This window comes from Belonocnema kinseyi, chromosome 4 (assembly GCF_010883055.1).
Source record: "Belonocnema kinseyi isolate 2016_QV_RU_SX_M_011 chromosome 4, B_treatae_v1, whole genome shotgun sequence".
Classification (NCBI taxonomy): Eukaryota; Metazoa; Arthropoda; class Insecta; order Hymenoptera; family Cynipidae; genus Belonocnema; species Belonocnema kinseyi.
In genome coordinates this window covers 42,819,745-42,837,615 of record NC_046660.1, presented here as the reverse complement: position 1 = coordinate 42,837,615, position 17,871 = coordinate 42,819,745, and the positions used below count along the sequence as shown (strand labels likewise).

General features: G+C 23.9%; 2 protein-coding genes across 2 annotated transcripts in view; both read left to right on the top strand.

Moving 5' to 3' along the window:
- Positions 1-12,171, top strand: LOC117172099. Its single transcript, XM_033359874.1, has 3 exons — positions 1-201; positions 2,894-4,420; positions 11,975-12,171. Exons 1-3 carry the CDS (start codon positions 147-149, stop codon positions 12,061-12,063), a joined length of 1,671 nt encoding a protein of 556 aa, XP_033215765.1. The 5' UTR covers positions 1-146; the 3' UTR covers positions 12,064-12,171.
- A 3,876-nt stretch (positions 12,172-16,047) lies between these two features.
- LOC117172034 (ankyrin-2-like) overlaps positions 16,048-17,871 on the top strand; it is a 5,747-nt gene continuing 3,923 nt past the window's right edge. Inside the window, exon 1 of the mRNA XM_033359765.1 lies at positions 16,048-16,252. Coding sequence (XP_033215656.1) covers positions 16,113-16,252 — 140 coding nt within the window. The 5' untranslated portion in view covers positions 16,048-16,112. The remainder of the gene's footprint in view (positions 16,253-17,871) is intronic.

Below are 17,871 nucleotides of genomic sequence, written 5' to 3'. Positions count from 1 at the left end.
GTCCACTACAGTGGTCAAGGCTACTTGTTGCTCGCGGTACCATTTTAACTACACAAATATCAGAAGAGATTTAGAATTGTTGGGCAAAAAATGTTTAAAAGCACATTAAGGGTGAATAGTAATCTCTGACGTAATTAATCTCCAAAATGTTTAATAGTGGACAGAAACGAGTGTCTTTAAATTCGACCAGTTCAACTGTTAGTAAGTACAAAAGTTTTCATCATAAAAAGTTAACCCCCAAGTCTTATGCTTTGCTATTATGTTACGTAACAACTACAGTATACAGTATAACAACTGTATACATACATATCATTACAAAAATTCTTTTTTTTGTGGTTGATTCTGAACCAATCTATTGAGACTTACATTTTCCAACATTTTAAATCTTTAATGATTCAATCTGCTTTAAAAATAAAAATTTCTTAATTTTGAATTCACTGAATGTGATTTCTAAACATCTTTTTCGTGTTTAATTTCGTCGTGTAATCCAAGTAATCCCTTGTAATCAAGGTATAATTCGGAGCAAAATCGTCTTTCGGTATATTTATCTTCTTGGTTGAAAATTCATGATTATATGGTTGAAAATTCATCTAATCAGTAGAAAATGAATGTATTTTGTCGAAAGTCCAAGAATTTTGACAAACTTCTTTTTTAAATTGAAAATTAAACTTTTTTTGTTGAAAACTCGTATTTGTAGGTTAAGAATGTAACTATCTATCTTTCTATAGAAAATGATTCTTCGTGGATAAAAATAAATGTTTTTGATTGCAAATTAAACTGTTAGATTGAAAATAAATCTAGCTTGTTGAAAACTAAACAATTTTATTCAAAAGTACCCATGTTGGTTGAAAAGTCAACTATTTTTTATTAGAAAATTCGTCCTATTTGGCTGTATTCAAATGTTTTCGATTTAAAATAAAAATCTATTTTGGATGAAATATCAACTATTACGTTTTTAGTTGAGAGTTTATCTATTTTAGTAAAAAATTAATCTACTTTGCATAAAGTTCAAAAATTTGGTAGAAATATAAACTTTTTTTATGTTTTTTAGTTTAAAAATCGTGCATTTTGTTCAAATTGCGTGTTTTTTTCAGAAGAATAAGATTTTTGTTGAACAATTAATCTGTTTGTATAACAAATTCTCTATTTTGTTGAAAATTCATAGATTTTCTTAAAAATTCTTCTTTTTGCTACTTGAAAATATAACCATTTTGTTGAAAATTTAAAATGTAACCATTGCATTTTTTATTACAAAATTTTTTTTTGTTCAAAATTCAACTTTTTGGTTGAAAACTCGTCTTTTTGGATTGATAATGCACCTATTTTGGTATAAAATTTATTTCTTTAATTAAAAATTCAACTACTTGTTTGAGAGTTGAATTAATTTTTTAACAACTAAGTATTCTCTTTTAAGATTCTTGATTTTATTTGGAAATGGTTCGTTTGAAAATTTAACCGTTTTCTTGAAAATCAGTTTTGTAGTTTAAAAATTAATTTTTTGAACAGAAAATTTCACTATTTAATTTTTGGCGAAAATTTATCTTTCTTAGTTGAAAAATCATCTACTATTTTCAATTTTTTTTTAGAAAATTAAGATTTTTGCTTTAAAATTACTTTTTTTGGTTGAAAAATGTATTAGCTTAGTTGAAAAGTCATCTCTTTGGTTGAAAATTTAACTATTGTGTTGAAAATTACTTTTGCTTTAGTGCAAAAAATTAATTTTTTTACTTGATAATTCTATTATTTTGTAGAAAATTAATCGTTTTAGCTTGAAAATTTTAAAGTTTAGAAAAAAATTTAACAATTCAGAAAAAAATTATATAAAAAAGTTTTAAAAGTGAACGTTTTTGTAGATGATTCGTCTTTTTGGCTTCAAAATTTAACAATTTTGTTAAAAATTCATTTTTCTTCTTAAAAGTTTTCATTTTTATTTGAAAATTTAACCATTCCATGGTTGGTTGAATCCTATAAATTAAATAAGTTGGAAATTCGTCCATTTGGTAGAAAATTCATGTATATTTTGTTGAAAAATCGTCTTTTCATGTAGAAAAATAATCTTGTTTATTCATAATTGAAAATTCAACAAAATAAATGTTTTTAATTGAAAATGTAAACTATTTCTTTTTCATTTAAAATACATATTTTTGGTTGAGGGTTCAACTATTTTGTTGAAAATTCGCCTTTTTTGGTCGACTTGAACTTTTTCCATTTAAAATTAAAATCTATTCTGGTTGAAATATCAACTATTATATTTTTAATTGAGAATTTATCTCTTTTGTTTAAAAGTTAATCTACCTGCAGAAAATTCAACAATTTCATTAAAAAGTCATTTTTTAAATTAAAGATTCTTAATTTTAGTTGAAGATTTATCATTTTAGTTGAAAATTCATCTCCTTGGTTGAAAATTTAACTAGTTTGTTGAAAATTCCCTTTTTCTTTGTTTGACAATTAATTTTTCAATTGAAAATTTAACTATTCTATTCTCAGTGCCAAACTGATCTTTTGTTAGTTGAAAATTTATTTGTTTTGTTGAAAATTCACGTATTTGGTTAAAAATTGGTCTTCTCTGTAGGAAATTAATCTTCTCGGTAGGGAATTCAACTATTTGGCTAAAATTTTATCTATTCTTTGTTGTTGTAAATTCAACCATTTTTTTGTTAATTTTTCATAAAAAAGTAGACTTCGATTCGATTCATTTCCTAGTAGCACTTGCAAAGAATTTTGGTAAAATTATTATAAAATTAGTCTGGGGTTTATTTCAAAATAAATATTCGAGAGAACCTCAAAAATAAAAATAAAATATACCTTTATGAAGATCACTTTGAGGAATTTTATTTGAAATTTTATAATTTTAGTTACATTAAATTTTCCTTTTACTTTCTTTTAATTACAGACGAATCTTCTGTCAATATCACGACAAATTTTAAAAGCGTTGAAGCAATCTTATCAGCTGATTCGGATGAAGACGATTTAAAAAACCTCATCGAGGACGACTCCTTCTTGAGAAATGTGTCTCATAATGATTCTGTCTTCCCAGAATCGACTGATTTGGGAATCATTAACCCCAAAAGAATTTCTGGATCCCAAATAATGTCCGACATCGATAATTTAAGAAAAGGGCCAATGCCAAACATACCCCAAACTAAAAAGTTCAACGAAAGTATTGCAACTCTGTCACAGATTCTAGAGAAACCTTCCAAGGAAATTACAATCGATGAGCTCGCTGAATGTCTGTACTTCACTTTGCAGACTGATCACAATTCCTCTTCGGATCACTCGAGCGAGAGAGACAGTTTCCTCAGTTTTGCAGAAATTTCAAAATTAAGTGATACCGATTCGATTAATACTGGATACAATACTGGAATGGAATTAAACTCCATCGCCAAGGAGCTAAGAAGAATGTCTCAACTGAAGAAAAATATCGAGTGCGAATCTTCACCCGATTGGCACTCAACAATTTCAGAAACCCCAAAAAGTACTTTCAAGTCGAATAAAGCGGCACAGAGTTCGAATGGGGATACAAAGAAGGAATATTTTCCTATGATAAATTTATCCGGAAATAGAAAATCCAGCGATACAATTAGAACTTTCGCTCATATTTTAAACGAGTCCTCGATGGAAATTGCAGTCAATGAGTTCTCTCATGTTTTTCTCGACACTTTGCCGACTGATTACAGTTACGTTTCGCAGGACTCGAGCGTTGAAGACTTTAATAATACGGCGAAGGATTTGGATTCAATCATCAGGTTGTTAAGAACTGTGTGTCGACCGGAGAAAAATATAGAAAGCGAATCTTCACCCGATTGGCATTGTTCTTTAACAAAGATAATTAAAACACCAATAGATACTTTCAAACCGAAGAAAATTTCGAATGAGCGAAAAAGGAAAGAATATTTCCCTTCGCCTTTGTTTTCTAATTATGAAGCGCCCAAGGAGGATCTAAATTTGCAGAAAAATAGTAGAGAAGCAGTCACTTTTCACGAGAAAAACTTATTTTCTAGTGATTTGAGGTCACCGAAAATAAACTCAGTTGGTATCGATTCGACTCATATTCCTTCAGTTTCACAGTTGAGGAAAGTATTTTCCCCTGCGAGAAGAGCAAAAGCTACTTTGAATGAGAATAAAGTTGCCATGAGTGGAAGTAGAAAAAAGGAATATTTTCCTATGAATTTGATTCCAAATGCTGAATTTTTTAATAAAGATTCTTCGAATAATAATTTGTTGTCCAGTTCGGGAATCCAAAGAAAACAATTCCTGAATCAAAGGAACTCGAAAATTCAGGAAAGAAAAGAGGAAAATAGTTTGAAATCGCCTATTACGAATTCCAATAGTATAAACAGTAATAAAGAAAACAGTAATAGAATGCCTAAAGTTTCGGAGTTGAGGAAACTCTATTCTCCTAATTCCCGAAGAGCAGAAGGTAAAACTTCGTATTATTTATTTTGAAAATTTATTGGTGATTGCCAAAAAGTGGGCCATTTTAAACAATAAGATTTTCGAAAGACAAAAATAATTCCAAATCGCCTAAAATATATTTTTTTTCTAAAAGGGTAGCTCAAGAGAGTATGAAAAATCCCTGACAATTCCAGATTTTTCCAGATATAATTGATCATAGTATGAAGCCATTCAAATATTTCACATTTTTCAAATTAATCGACTCGGAATATGTGTACAGTTTCGCGAGTTTATTATTAATTTTTTTTTTCTGTTTCTAGGGATTCAATTAGGATGTTTAATTTTAAAAACTTTAAATTAATTTAAACCGCTTTAAATTCCTAACTTTTCAAGTATAAATCTCGTATTATCAATAAGATAGATGAATTTTTAACACAAATAGTTTAATTTTCTACAAAAAAAAAAACGATTTTTTAACAAAATACCTTAATTCTCCATCAAATAGTTAAATTTTCCACTAAAAAAGAGCAATTTTCAACTAAAAGTGGAATACTCAAATGTCTAGTTAAAAAAATTAATTTTCCACCAAAAAATTCGAGCAAAAAGATTAATTTTCCACTAAAATGATAATATTTAACTGGAAAACTTGAATTTCCCAACCAAAAATGTGAACCCTAAAACAAGAGGATTAATTTTCAACTGAAAGTATTAATATCCTAACAAAAAAGACGATTTTTTAACAAAATACATTAATTGTATAATGATTTGAAAGTAAATATAAAACCTAATACAAAAAAAAATTATATTCTTTTTAAGAATTGTGAAAGGCTTCAAAAGAATAAAAACATTTTCTCAAGATTCCTAGGAAAATTAAAAATAATTTTTCATTTTTTAAAATTATTTTAAGAGAATATTTAAAAAGTTTTTCAAAGATTTAAACAGAATTTACAAAAGATATTCTAGAAGACTTTAAGAAAACTTTCTAAAATTTGCATAATAATTTTTTATATTTTTAAAACTCCTAAATATCTCTTAAAATTACTACAATTTTTTCTACAAATGTTCATTTGTTAATTATATATAAAAATTAAAAATTTCACTTCTAAATCAAGCATTTTTCGAAATTTTAACGATTCCAGGTTTTCAATGTCAAACCATTCAGTTAAAGATTCTTTACTTTTAAATATTTGGTTTCAATTTACTTGTCTTAAATAAAAATTCCAATATTGCAAAATATTCAATAATTACGATTAATTTTCTACAAAAAAGACGATTTTTTAACAAAATACCCTAATTCTCTATCAAATAGTTCAATTTTCCACAAAAAGAGCAATTTTCAACTAAAAGTGGAATACTCAAATGTCTAGTTAAAAAAATTAATTTTCCGCCAAAAAAATTCGAGCAAAAAGATTAATTTTCCACTAAAATGATGAATATTTAACTGCAATACTTGAATTTCACAACCAAAAATATGAATCCTAAAATAAGAAGATTATTTTTCAACTGACAGTATTAATATTTTACCAAAAAAGACGATTTTTTAACGAAATACGTTAATTGTATGATGATATTAAAGCAGATAAATCCTTTCTCAACCGGAAATATTTATGAATTTTAAATCATAGATTTAATATTTGTTGAAAATTGATCCATTTTAGTAGTAAATTTAACTTTTTGGTTCAAAAGTAATGTATTTTGTTGAAAAATCCTAAGTTTTATAGGAAATTAATCCTTTTAGTAGAAAATTAATCTTCGTATTTCAAAATTCATATTTTTGGTTGAAAATTCAAGTATTCCAGTTTAATATTCATAATTTGAATTGAAGCTTCATCATTTTGGTTGTGTTTTTTGTGTGAAGAAAATTAATTTTTTTAACCAGGCATTTCAGTGTTCCATTTTTGGTTAAAAAAAGATCTATTTTAGTTGAAAATTTAATTTAAAATTAAAAACTAAAAATGTAACTATTCATTTTTTGGTTAACAACTTTTTAATTTGGTTAAAAATTAATTTTTTAAACTAAAAATTGAATTATTCAATTTTTTCAACTTTTTAGTTTAAAATATTTTTAAAAATTGAAAATTCGTATTTTTTTGTAGAAAAATAATCTTTTTATTTTAAAATTCAAGTATTCCATTTAAATATTCATTATTTTAGATGAAAAATCATCTTTTTAGTTGAAAATAAAACAACTTAGTTGAAAGTTAAATAATTTTCTTTAAATTCATCTTTCTGGTTGAAAATGTGTTTTTTTTTGTGCGTGGAAAATTAAGATTTAAAAAATTTAACAATTCCATTTTTGGTTAAAAAAAGATATTTTTTATATCAAAATTAAACTATTTGTTGAAAATGAATCTTTTTTATTAGAAAATTTAACTTCTTGGTTCATAATTAATGTATTTTTTAATTTTAAATTTAAAAATTTTTAAATTAAGCCAAAATTTTTTTTCCAATCTCAGAATTTATCATGATTGTTCTCTGCAATATTACAAATGGTAAAAATATAATTATTTAGGTGCGCATTTTACCGAAACGCCAATGATTGAGAAAGGAGTTTTTAATAAATCAAATTTTGAGTTCGAAAAAAGGTTTTTTGGCTCAATTTTATTTTAATTTATATGGAGCGTAAGATACAAAGAAAAACCTATGATTTAAAATTAAATAATACATTAATTATGAACCAAAAAGTTTAATTTTCTACTAAAACAGACCAATTTTCAAATGGAATTGTTAAATTTTAAAAATCTGAATTTTCCACGCACAAAAAAAAATACATTTTCAACCAGAAAGATGAATTGAGAGAAAATTATTTAACTTTCAACCAAGTAGTTTTATTTTCAACTAAAAAGATGAATTTTTATCTAAAATGATAAATATTTAAATGGAATACTTGAATTTTCGAACAAAAAGATTATTTTTCTACCAAAAAATACGAATTTTCAATTTCAAAAATTATCTTAAACCAAAGAGTTGAAAAAATGGAATAATTCAATTTTTAGTTAAAAAAATTAATTTTCAACCAAATTAAGTAATTGTAGATTAAAATGGCGGACCTTCAATAAAAGTAGTTGATTTTTCTTTGAAAAAGTTTAATTTCTACCAAAATAGACGAATTTTCAACTTAAAAAATCATGTTTCAAGTAAATAAGAGATTGTCAGCCAAAAATGGAATAGTTACATTTTTAGTTAACCCTCAGCTGGCCTACGCCTGGCCACAATCATAGCTGGCACACTGGGAAGTCTCTGATCCCAACCACTTAATTAATGTTTCTGAGTAAACAACGTTGTTTTTTTTTAAAGGAAAAAATCTCAGGCGATCAGTAACAACCATTCAATAGAATGCATTATTTGGTTTGCAAAAAAATTAATATTTTGTTAGTTTAAAAATTCATATTTGAATTATCATATTTGAATTCATGATTTGAATTAAAAAAGGCCCTGACGCCAACGACCCCAGTAGGCCAGCTAAGGGTTAAAAATCTTAATTTACACACGCAAAAAAAAAACAGATTTTCAACCAAACAGATGAATTTTTACTTAAAATGATGAATATTTAAGTGGAATACCTAAATTTGCAATAATCAATATCAATCTTAAAACAAGAAGATTCATTTTCAACTGAAGAGATGAATTTCCTACAAAAATGACGACTTTTCAACAAAGTACATCAATTCTAAACCAAATGGTTGAATTTTCCACTAAAAATGATCAATTTTCAAGCAAAAAATTAAATTTTCAACTAAAAAATGCAACCTTTTTAAACCAAAAATGGAATACTCGAATGCCAAGTTAAAAAAAAAAATTAATTTTCTTCACAAAGAAACAAACTCAACCAAAATGATGAATTTTCAATTAGAAAGATAAATATTTAACTGGAATAGTTGAATTTTCAACAAAAAATATGAATTTTAAAATTAGAATTAATTTTGAATCAAAAAGTTAAGTTTTCTACTAATAAAGGTTCAATTTGCCACAAATATTTTAATTTTGTACACTAAAAAATATTAGTTTTCAACCAAAAATAGAATAGTTCAATTTTCAGTTAAAAATATTAATTTTCCGCAAAATAAATTGTCAGCATGAAATTGATTAGTTAAATTACCAATTAATAAAATTAATGTTCATCCAAAGATATAAATTTTCGTCCAAAATTATGGAATATTTATTTGAAATAATTACATTTGAAGTTTAAAAAAATATGTTTCAACAAAAAAACTAATTTAAAAAAGCAGTGGTTACGTGTCGAACAAAGTGATAATTTTTCTATTAAAATGTCGAATCTTCAAATGAACCCGTTGAATTCTAAACTAAAAAGATGAATTTTTTACTAAAATGATTGCTTTTTCAATATAATTGATTTTTTAACAAAAAAGATTAATTTCTACCAAAAAGACGAATTTTAAACTAAAAAAACGATTTTTAAACCAAAAATTAAATAGTTAAATTTTTAGTTGAAAAAATTAATATTTAACCAAAGAGATGAATTTTTAACGAAAATCATGAAATCCAAAATGTTGAATTTTCAAAAAAAAAAAACACGAGCTTTTTACAAAACAGATAAATTTTTATCCAAATAATTGAATTTTCAACTATAAAGACGAATCATTAAACAAAAAATATTTTCCAGTCAATGCAAATAAAAATGTCATCCAGAACTATTAATATTTAGGCCAAAAAGACGAGCTTTCTACTAAAAAGTTGAATTTTCTACTAAATTATTGAATTTCAAATACGAAGATATTAATTTTCAATAAAAAATGTGATATTTCAATGAAAATAATATTTTGTTTTTAAATATAAAACAGTTTAATATTACTAAAAAAGGCAAATGTTATACAAAATGCTTGAATCTTTAATTAAAACAGATTAAATTTTAATGCAGTTGCATTTTTAACAACAACAAAAAATGGATTTTGTACCCAATAAGTCGAATTTAATAAAAAATGTCGAATTTTCAAACCAAAAGGATGAGTTTTCTATAAAACAGTTAAATGTTTCAAAAATTACATACATTTTCAACCCGAAATATTAATTTTCAATAAAAAATATAATATTTGATATTTAAACCAAAGCGATTTTAATTTTAAGTCAAAATCAGTTTAAAATAACCAAGACAAATCTTCAACAAAAAGCTTGAGTCCTGAACTAATAAATCAGATTAATTTTGAATCACAGTTTCATTTATTACCAAGAGAAATCGATTATCTATCAAACATGACAAATTTTCAACAAAATAGTTAAATTTCAAGCCAAGAAGGGTAATTTTTCCCAAAAAGATAATTCTTTAACAGAACGCAAAAAATTGCAGCCAAATGGAATAGCTACATTTTCAGTTAAATAAATAAATTTTTAACCTAAAAAAACGAATTTTCAAAAAACTAGTTTAATATTCAATGAAAGGCTCCAATGAATAATATTAACAATTCTAGTCCCCATTATGAATAGTTTAAATAATTCCAGGCGAAATAAATGTCCGGGCATTACCGGGTTTTTCCCGGTTGGCAAACATTTTTCAGGGTCAATGAAATTTAAAAAAGGAATACTAAAGCTAAACAATTTTCCACTTGAGGTAATAAAAACTGAGCTGCAAATGAAAGTATTCAAAGTCGAACTGTTAAGTTTTGAACTTTTAAAATTTAAATTTAAAAGTTTTTTATTAAAAAATTTTGTATTCAAATGCTTAATAATTTACGCGCATAAAATTGAAGTTAGTAATATTTTTCAATATAAAAAATATAAATCCACGTTATAATTTGCAATGCTCTAAATTAAAAAATCAATCAATGAACTTTAAAATTTTCAAAATTATATAATTTTAAGGAATTTTAAGCTAGAAACATCAAATATTGAAAAATTGAGAAAATTTTAACTGAACACTTCTTAAATTAGAAATTCAGTTATTTTCTTTTTAAATAGTTTAAACATCATTGGAAAGCTTCACAATTTTATTTTAAAATCTTCAGAAATCTAGAAGTTGTTTTAAATTGGTTTTAAATTAAAAATCATTTTGGAAGTTTTTTCAGAACTTCTAAATATCTGTCAAAGTGAATTAAATTTTTTCTACAATTTTGACAAAATCCTGCAAATTTTAGAAAAATTCTTTACAATTTGGATGTATAAATAACAATTGAACATTTATTATGTGTAGGCGAAATTTGAGTAATTTTAAGAGATACCTAGAAGTTTTGGAAAGATTCAAACTTAATGTAAAACTTGAAATGATAGCCTAATACCAAACAAAATGTAGATTTTCGCAGATTTTAAACCAAAAAATTAGATTCTTTTCAAGAATCGCCAAAGGCTTCAAAAGAATAAAATCATTTTCTCAGGATTCCTAGGAAAATAAAAAATAATTTTTCAATTTGAAAAATTATTTTAAAAGAAGATTTAAAAAGTTTTTCAAAGATTTGAACAAAATTTTAAAAATCGTTTCTAGAAGATTTTCAGAAAACTTTCTAAAATTTGCATGATAATTTTTAATCTTTTTAAAGCTCCTAAATATCTCTTAAAATTACTCAAATTTTTTCTACAAATGTTCATTTGTAAATTATACATAAAAATTAAAAAATTTCACTTTCAAATGAAGCATTCTTGGAAATTGTAACGATTCCAGGTTTTCTATGTGTATGTGAATATTTGGTTTCAATTTACTTGTCTTAAATAAAAATTCCAATATTGTTAAATATTCAATAATTCATCTTTTTTTTAATTCAAAATTTCAAATTGAATGGGTTAAAAGTAGAATATTTTAGGTTAAAAAATATTTTTAATTTAATAAAATCCTTCAATGAAGAATATATTACCATAAAGTTATTTTTAAGTTGAAAATAGACGATAAACTTTTAGTCACACGTTCACATTTGTCTAATGACTAAGACTTTCAAATTGAAACCGTTTAAGTTTTAACGTTAAAATCTGAAAATTCTTAAATTTTGAACTGCTTTAAAATCGTTTTGTCAAATATTTTTTGTTCACTTTTCATTACTTAAAGTAGAGATAAATTTAAAAAATGGATTTATTTATTAAATAAAAATGTTTTTTATCCAAAATTTTCAACATCCAAGGCTTTTATGTTTTTATTTGTTCAAGTCTTTAAGAAAGCATTTAAAAGTTCTTCCAATTAAAAATGTAAGCTTAGAAATAGAAATTTTAAATAGAAAATTTCTGAATTAAAAAAATGTTGAATTAAGCATTGCAATCTAAATAATAGCATAATTGAAACCCATAAAAATTCAACTTATTATTTTAAAACTGTTGAAATCGAACGAGGACAGATTTTTCTTCTACAAATTTGTAAAATTCCCGGTAAAAAAATGCACTGTCATTTCTCGGTTCTTCCGGCTCTCAAAAAATTTTCGGTCATATCCCGGTCCAGTGGCCACCCTGAATTTTATTCGAGTTTTATCTAAAATTTTGAAACTTTGGTTTACGTGTTTTGATATATGTACTTAACTGAAATATTTGTAAAAAAAAAATTACTATTAAAAGAAAAAGGGGAAAATCACCGGTTCAACTTTCTGGCAAACACCCTTATAATAATTTTATTCTTAAAAATTTATTAACTGAATTTAAAACTTTACAGAACTTCAAAAACAAAAACTAGAAGTCCCACGAATTAACGTCACAAAAGCTTATCCTGAAAGAAGACCGAATAGATTATGTTTTAAATGAAACATTGGTTTTATTAATTTATTTATTTGATTTATTTTGATTTGTATGTTTTTCTTTAGTAATTGAAAATCTGTGAATTATTACAATCTTTTATTATTTAATCGAAAATTTAAATAATACAAAGAGGCAGCTAAAATCTCGAATTGTTGACAAAATAGTGAAAATATGATTAAAATTCAGGTTTCTCAGTAACTTATTAAGTTGATTTGACTAGTTCTCTAAATAAATTTTATATTTAAAAACGTAATATAAGGGATTTTTTTTAGGTTTATTTTATTTTATCATGCCAATCTAAAAATGCATTTACAATTTCTGCGAAAACTTTGTAATTCGTGAGATGTAAAAATGAGTATGAACTTCTTAGAACTAAATAACGACATTTAGTCAGTTTGGTCGCTGGACCGGGAAACTGGAAAATTTTTAAGACCGAGAAAAACCGGGAAATGGCTCAATTTAATTTTTACGGGGAATTTTTCAAATTTTTATAAGAAAAATCAATCAAATTACTTGAAATAGCACAGATTCCGTATCACATGATATAATTAAATTTAAAACCGGTTTAATTTCAACTTTGATTAAAAGTTCATTTGTTAATTTCGAAAAAGACCAAGTCCATTAAAAATGTAAAGTGTTTGAAATTGAAATTTCGTTATAAAAAATATTTTGAGTTGATCAACTGTAAATATAAATCAATTCATAAAATTGAACTGTAATTCCAGTATTTAAAATTCAATAATTATTTCTTTTACAAGGTAGTTCTGAATTGATTAAAAATTAAACGATTTATACACTTTAATATTAAAAACATTGAATATTGGAAGTAGTTAAGAATTTGACGAGAGATGAATTTTCAACTAAAATGATAAACAAAAAAAAAAGAATTTTTACACAGTAGTTCGATAAGAAGATGAATTCTCAATTATAAATGTGGCATTTGATATTTTAACGAAAAAATATTTTAGTTTTAAATTCAAGAACAGTTATTCTACCAAAAAAACGAAATATATAGAAAATTGATTAATTTTTAGACCGAAAGTTGCATTTTTTACCAACAAATTTAAATTTCTACCAAAACAGATGAGTTTTTAAAACAAGAAGACTAATGTTCGACCAAATAAATGAGTTATCAGCCAAATATTTTAATTTTCAACTAAAAAAGATCAATTTTTCGCAGAAAATCGAATGGTTAAAATTTCAGGTAGAAAATTAAAATTTAAAACTCAGTAAAAAATAAATTTTCGGTAAAATCAAGTTTAACGAAAAAAGATTAATTTTAAACCAAACAGTGAAATTTTTAACAAACAAAAAAAAAGATTTTCTACCAAAAAATACGAATTGTCAACCGAAATTACAATTGAAGTGGTTGAATTACGTTTTTTATAATAATAATTAAATTATAATATTTTTCGCATTTTGAATGAATGTAATCATTTTTTATTTAAAATTATCATTTTCTATGTTATAACAATTTTAAATCCTAGAATTTAAGAAAAACTTTAATCGCTTCGAATTGTCAAAATACGAATCTGAAAATATTTCATTTTTAACGTTTTCAAATGGACCTATTTTCGAAATATCAATCTGAAATCATTCAATTTCGAAATTCAAATAAAACAAAAAACTGTTGAATTTGTAACGCTTTAGATTAAAAATGATACAATTTCATCTTTATTCTAATAAAATTGTCTAATTTTCAAAAATCTATTAAAAAAATTTTTAATTTTGAGAGCGTCTAATTAAAATATTTTTAAATTGAAGCCCTTTAAATTTTAAATTAAAAAAAAATTAAATGCTTTTATAAGAAATTATACCAGTACCATTCTTTTTCATTTTGAACATTTCAATTAAAAATCGTTTAATATATATTTTCAAATATCAAGGTCTATAACTTCGAAATTTATAATCAGTTTTCAAACAAATTTTAAACTCTTAATATTATAATTTTTTTTATAATTATTTAAAAAATTGAAATTAACGAAGTCAATCACAAACTTTAAATAATTCAATTGTGACTACCTTTATTTACAAATAATAGAATTTTAATTCCTTTAAATTTTAAATATTCAATTTTCAAAATTCTAGTTTAGAATTTTTCATTTTTGAATGTTTCGAAATACTGTCCTAAGTCAGAATTTTTCATCAGAATTAATTTATTTTCGAGATTATTTAATGAAACAAAAAATTGTTCAATTTTGAACGCTTTTAATTAGAGATAATACCATTTTAATTACTTTAAAATTTAACTGATCCAGTTTTCAAAATTATAATAAAAAATTGTTCAATTTTGAACCCTTGGAAATTTTCCTATTTCCGAAATATTAATAAAAAATCACTTTATTTTGAAAATAATTAATTTAAAAAAAATCTATTTTGAACGCTTTAAATGAAATAGATGATTTTTTCATAATTGCATATATAATTTTGAAAATGTATAATCTATATTTGTTTGATTTAAAATGTTTTCAAATCCAAACTCGTAAAATTTAATAATGAAGTTCGAAATTGTTTATATTTTTAATGTTAGAAAATAAAAATCGAAAAATTATTTCCGTACATCAAGAACGAATCAACCAAATCAATTCTCAATTATTTACACAAACCTTTTTTACTTTCAGTAAGGATTAATCAATTAAAAAATTAAACTAAGAAAACTAGTTTCAAACTATAAATAATTCAATTTTGAACGCTTTTATTTGGAAATTATAAAATTTCAATTCCTGTGAATTTCAAATGATCCAATTTCCTAAAGTCTTATTTAAAACTGTTCATTTTTTAATGTATTGAAATATTTTCCTAATTACAGAATTTTAATGTGAAATCATTTAATTTTGATATTTTGCAATTAAAACAAAATTTCAATTTCGAACGCTTTGAATTGTAAATTTTACAGTTTCAATTCCTTTTTATTTTATTTGCTTTCTAATGAAATTGACTTTGGACGCTTGTTATTAAAAATTATAGAAGCTCAATTCCTTTTAATTTAATTCGAAATAAAAATTAACCTTTTTTTTAATTGTTCCTAATCAGAAATTGATTAAAAATGTTTCCGATTTAAAATGGTTCAATATATTTTTGTTGAATATCGAACGCTTTCTATTCGAAATGATTAATTATTGTTAAAACTAAAATTTTAAACTGTTTTAGTTTAAAAATTGGTTTAATGATGGTTTTTAAATTGTTTATATTTTTAATGTTAGGAAATATAAATCCAGCATTTTTTCGTATATAAAAAACGAATTAACCAATAATCAGCAATCGTTTAGTTTTGAGCATCTTCAATTTTTAAAAAACTTTTCAGATTTTATTGCTTTGGATTACAAATGATACAGTTTTAATTCCGTTTTATTCCGTTGGAAACAGCTATTATATTTTTTCAAAATTGTATAAATTTAAAAAAAAGTATCATTTTTATTAAACTTTTATAATTAAAAACAGTTCAATATATTTTGTTTATTATCCAACGTTTTCAATTCGACCTTTTTTTTAAATTTTAAACCTCTTCAAATTTAATAAATTGTTTATTAATGATTTTTTACATTGATTATATATTTATAATCTTAGGAGATAAATTAATACAATCTGCAGAACGCAATCTTAGAATCAGAATAAGTTGATATTACTATTATATAATAATAAATAAAAATTGGATCATTCATATTAAATAAATTGATGCAAATTTGGGATCATAAAAAACAATTTTTTTAGCAACAAATAATACTTTTAAAATTATGAAAATTAATTCTTTGATCACAAAATAGACTTATAATGTGAAACGTAAAATAATGATTAGATTTTTATTCCTTGAAGATAAATAATCGATTTTAAATTTAAAACCTTTTTTATTACAAATATGATTTCATAATCATTTTCAGCATGTTTATGCATTAAAATTTTTTTAAACAATTATAAACAAAAATAAAACGAATAATTTCAAATAAGCGCGCCAAAGGTTGCATGCGCAGTCCAGTTTTCATTGATCAGTTGATCTAGTTGCTGATATCTGATATTTTGTTGTATTTTTTCTGATTTTGTACTGATTTCTTATTGATATGAGAGAATATTTTGATTTTTTTGACATTAAAAAGTGTAATTATACATTAAATGGTACCAAATGGAGACAGATTGAAACATTATATGCCTGTAGAGTGGATTTTCCTCGAAAAAAAATATTGGAGCTGCAAATAATGAGGTAAAAGTTTTCATCTATTTATAAGATTTCTAAGTGATAATTATGTCTATAATTTCATAACAATCATGAGAATGAATGTGCAAACAGAAAGCAATTCAGATTTAGTTTTTTTCTGTAATTATACAATAATACGGTAAGTAATTCAACTAAATGGCAGAACATAACCTCATCTTAAATTGTATTTTTATCTTTAAATATATTATACAATAATATGTATATTCGTAACTATTTATAGTATCGTGTATTTTTGTTCATCAATATTAATTTACGCTCCTTGTTATAAAGTGACCAACCGTTCTGATTTTTTATCGCTGTCCTGATTTTTAGATTTTCTATGCTTTGTCCTAATTTTTTAATTCCCGAAGACGAAAATTCGCAATTTTTATTTCTCAATTATTTAAATAAAATTGTTTCACTTGACAAAGTTATTTGTATAATTTATAAATGAGGTAAATTAATTAGTTATATGTATAATTTATAATTTAGGTTGAAAAGTCAATTATTTGGTGAAATACTAACTTTTTGTTAAAACTTCAACTGTTTTGTAGCAAATTCTACATTTTGGATGAATTTTTCCTTTTTGGGCGAAAAAATCTTTCTTGGTTTAAATTTACAGTTTTTGAGTTGAAAATTAAACCATTTGGTCGAATATCAACTTTTTTGTTAAAAATGCATATTTTCGGTTTAAAAATTTCACTCTTTATAGAAAATTCGTATTTTGGCTAACAAATGTTACAGTTAAGCTAATTTTATTTCTTTATAGACTGAAAAATTTTTCTTAGTTGAAACTTCTCATTCTTGGTTTAAAAAATCATCTGTTGTACAAATTTCATCAAATTGTCCAAAATTAATTGTTCTAATTGAAGATTCTTAATTATACTTGAATATTAATTTTTTGGGCTAAAATTTCACTTTTTGGTTGAAAATTCTTTTTTTTTAATTAATTTTTTAACTGAAAATTTAACTACTCTGTGTTTGGTTTAAAATTCATTTTTTAGTTAAAAATTCAAGTACTTTGTTGAAAATTCATGCATTATGTTGAAAACTAGTGTATTGTGGTATAATGTGGTAAAAAATTCCTGTTATTGATTCACAATTTATTTCTTTGTTTTAAAATTTAACCAATTTATTTAAAATTCCTTTTTTATGATTTAAAAATAATTTTTGTACTGTAAATATAAATATTCAATTTTTTGTTGAAAATTTGTGTTTTTTTTTAGTAGAAAATTCATCTATTTTGTTTAAAGTTTGTCTTTGCGTTAGAAAATCGATCCTTTTGATTCAAAATTCTTTTTGTTGTTGTTGAAGATTCCATATATTAGTTAAACATTAATTTCTTTGGTCAAAAGTTGAACTATTTTGTTAAAAGTTCATACCTAAACGGTACACTCGTGCGAACTGGTTTGTTTGCAATATTAATATTAAATATTTAATATATTGCGTATATAAGAAACAACTAGCATATATCACACATATTTAAGATATATATTTAATATATGTGGGGATAATCCACTGCAGCTGTGTTTGCCTGAATGCCAACAAAATGAAAAAACTCGGGGTGCGAATTCGCACCAGTGTACCGTTTGAGGGTTTGCTAAATATTTTGCGTTAATTTTGTT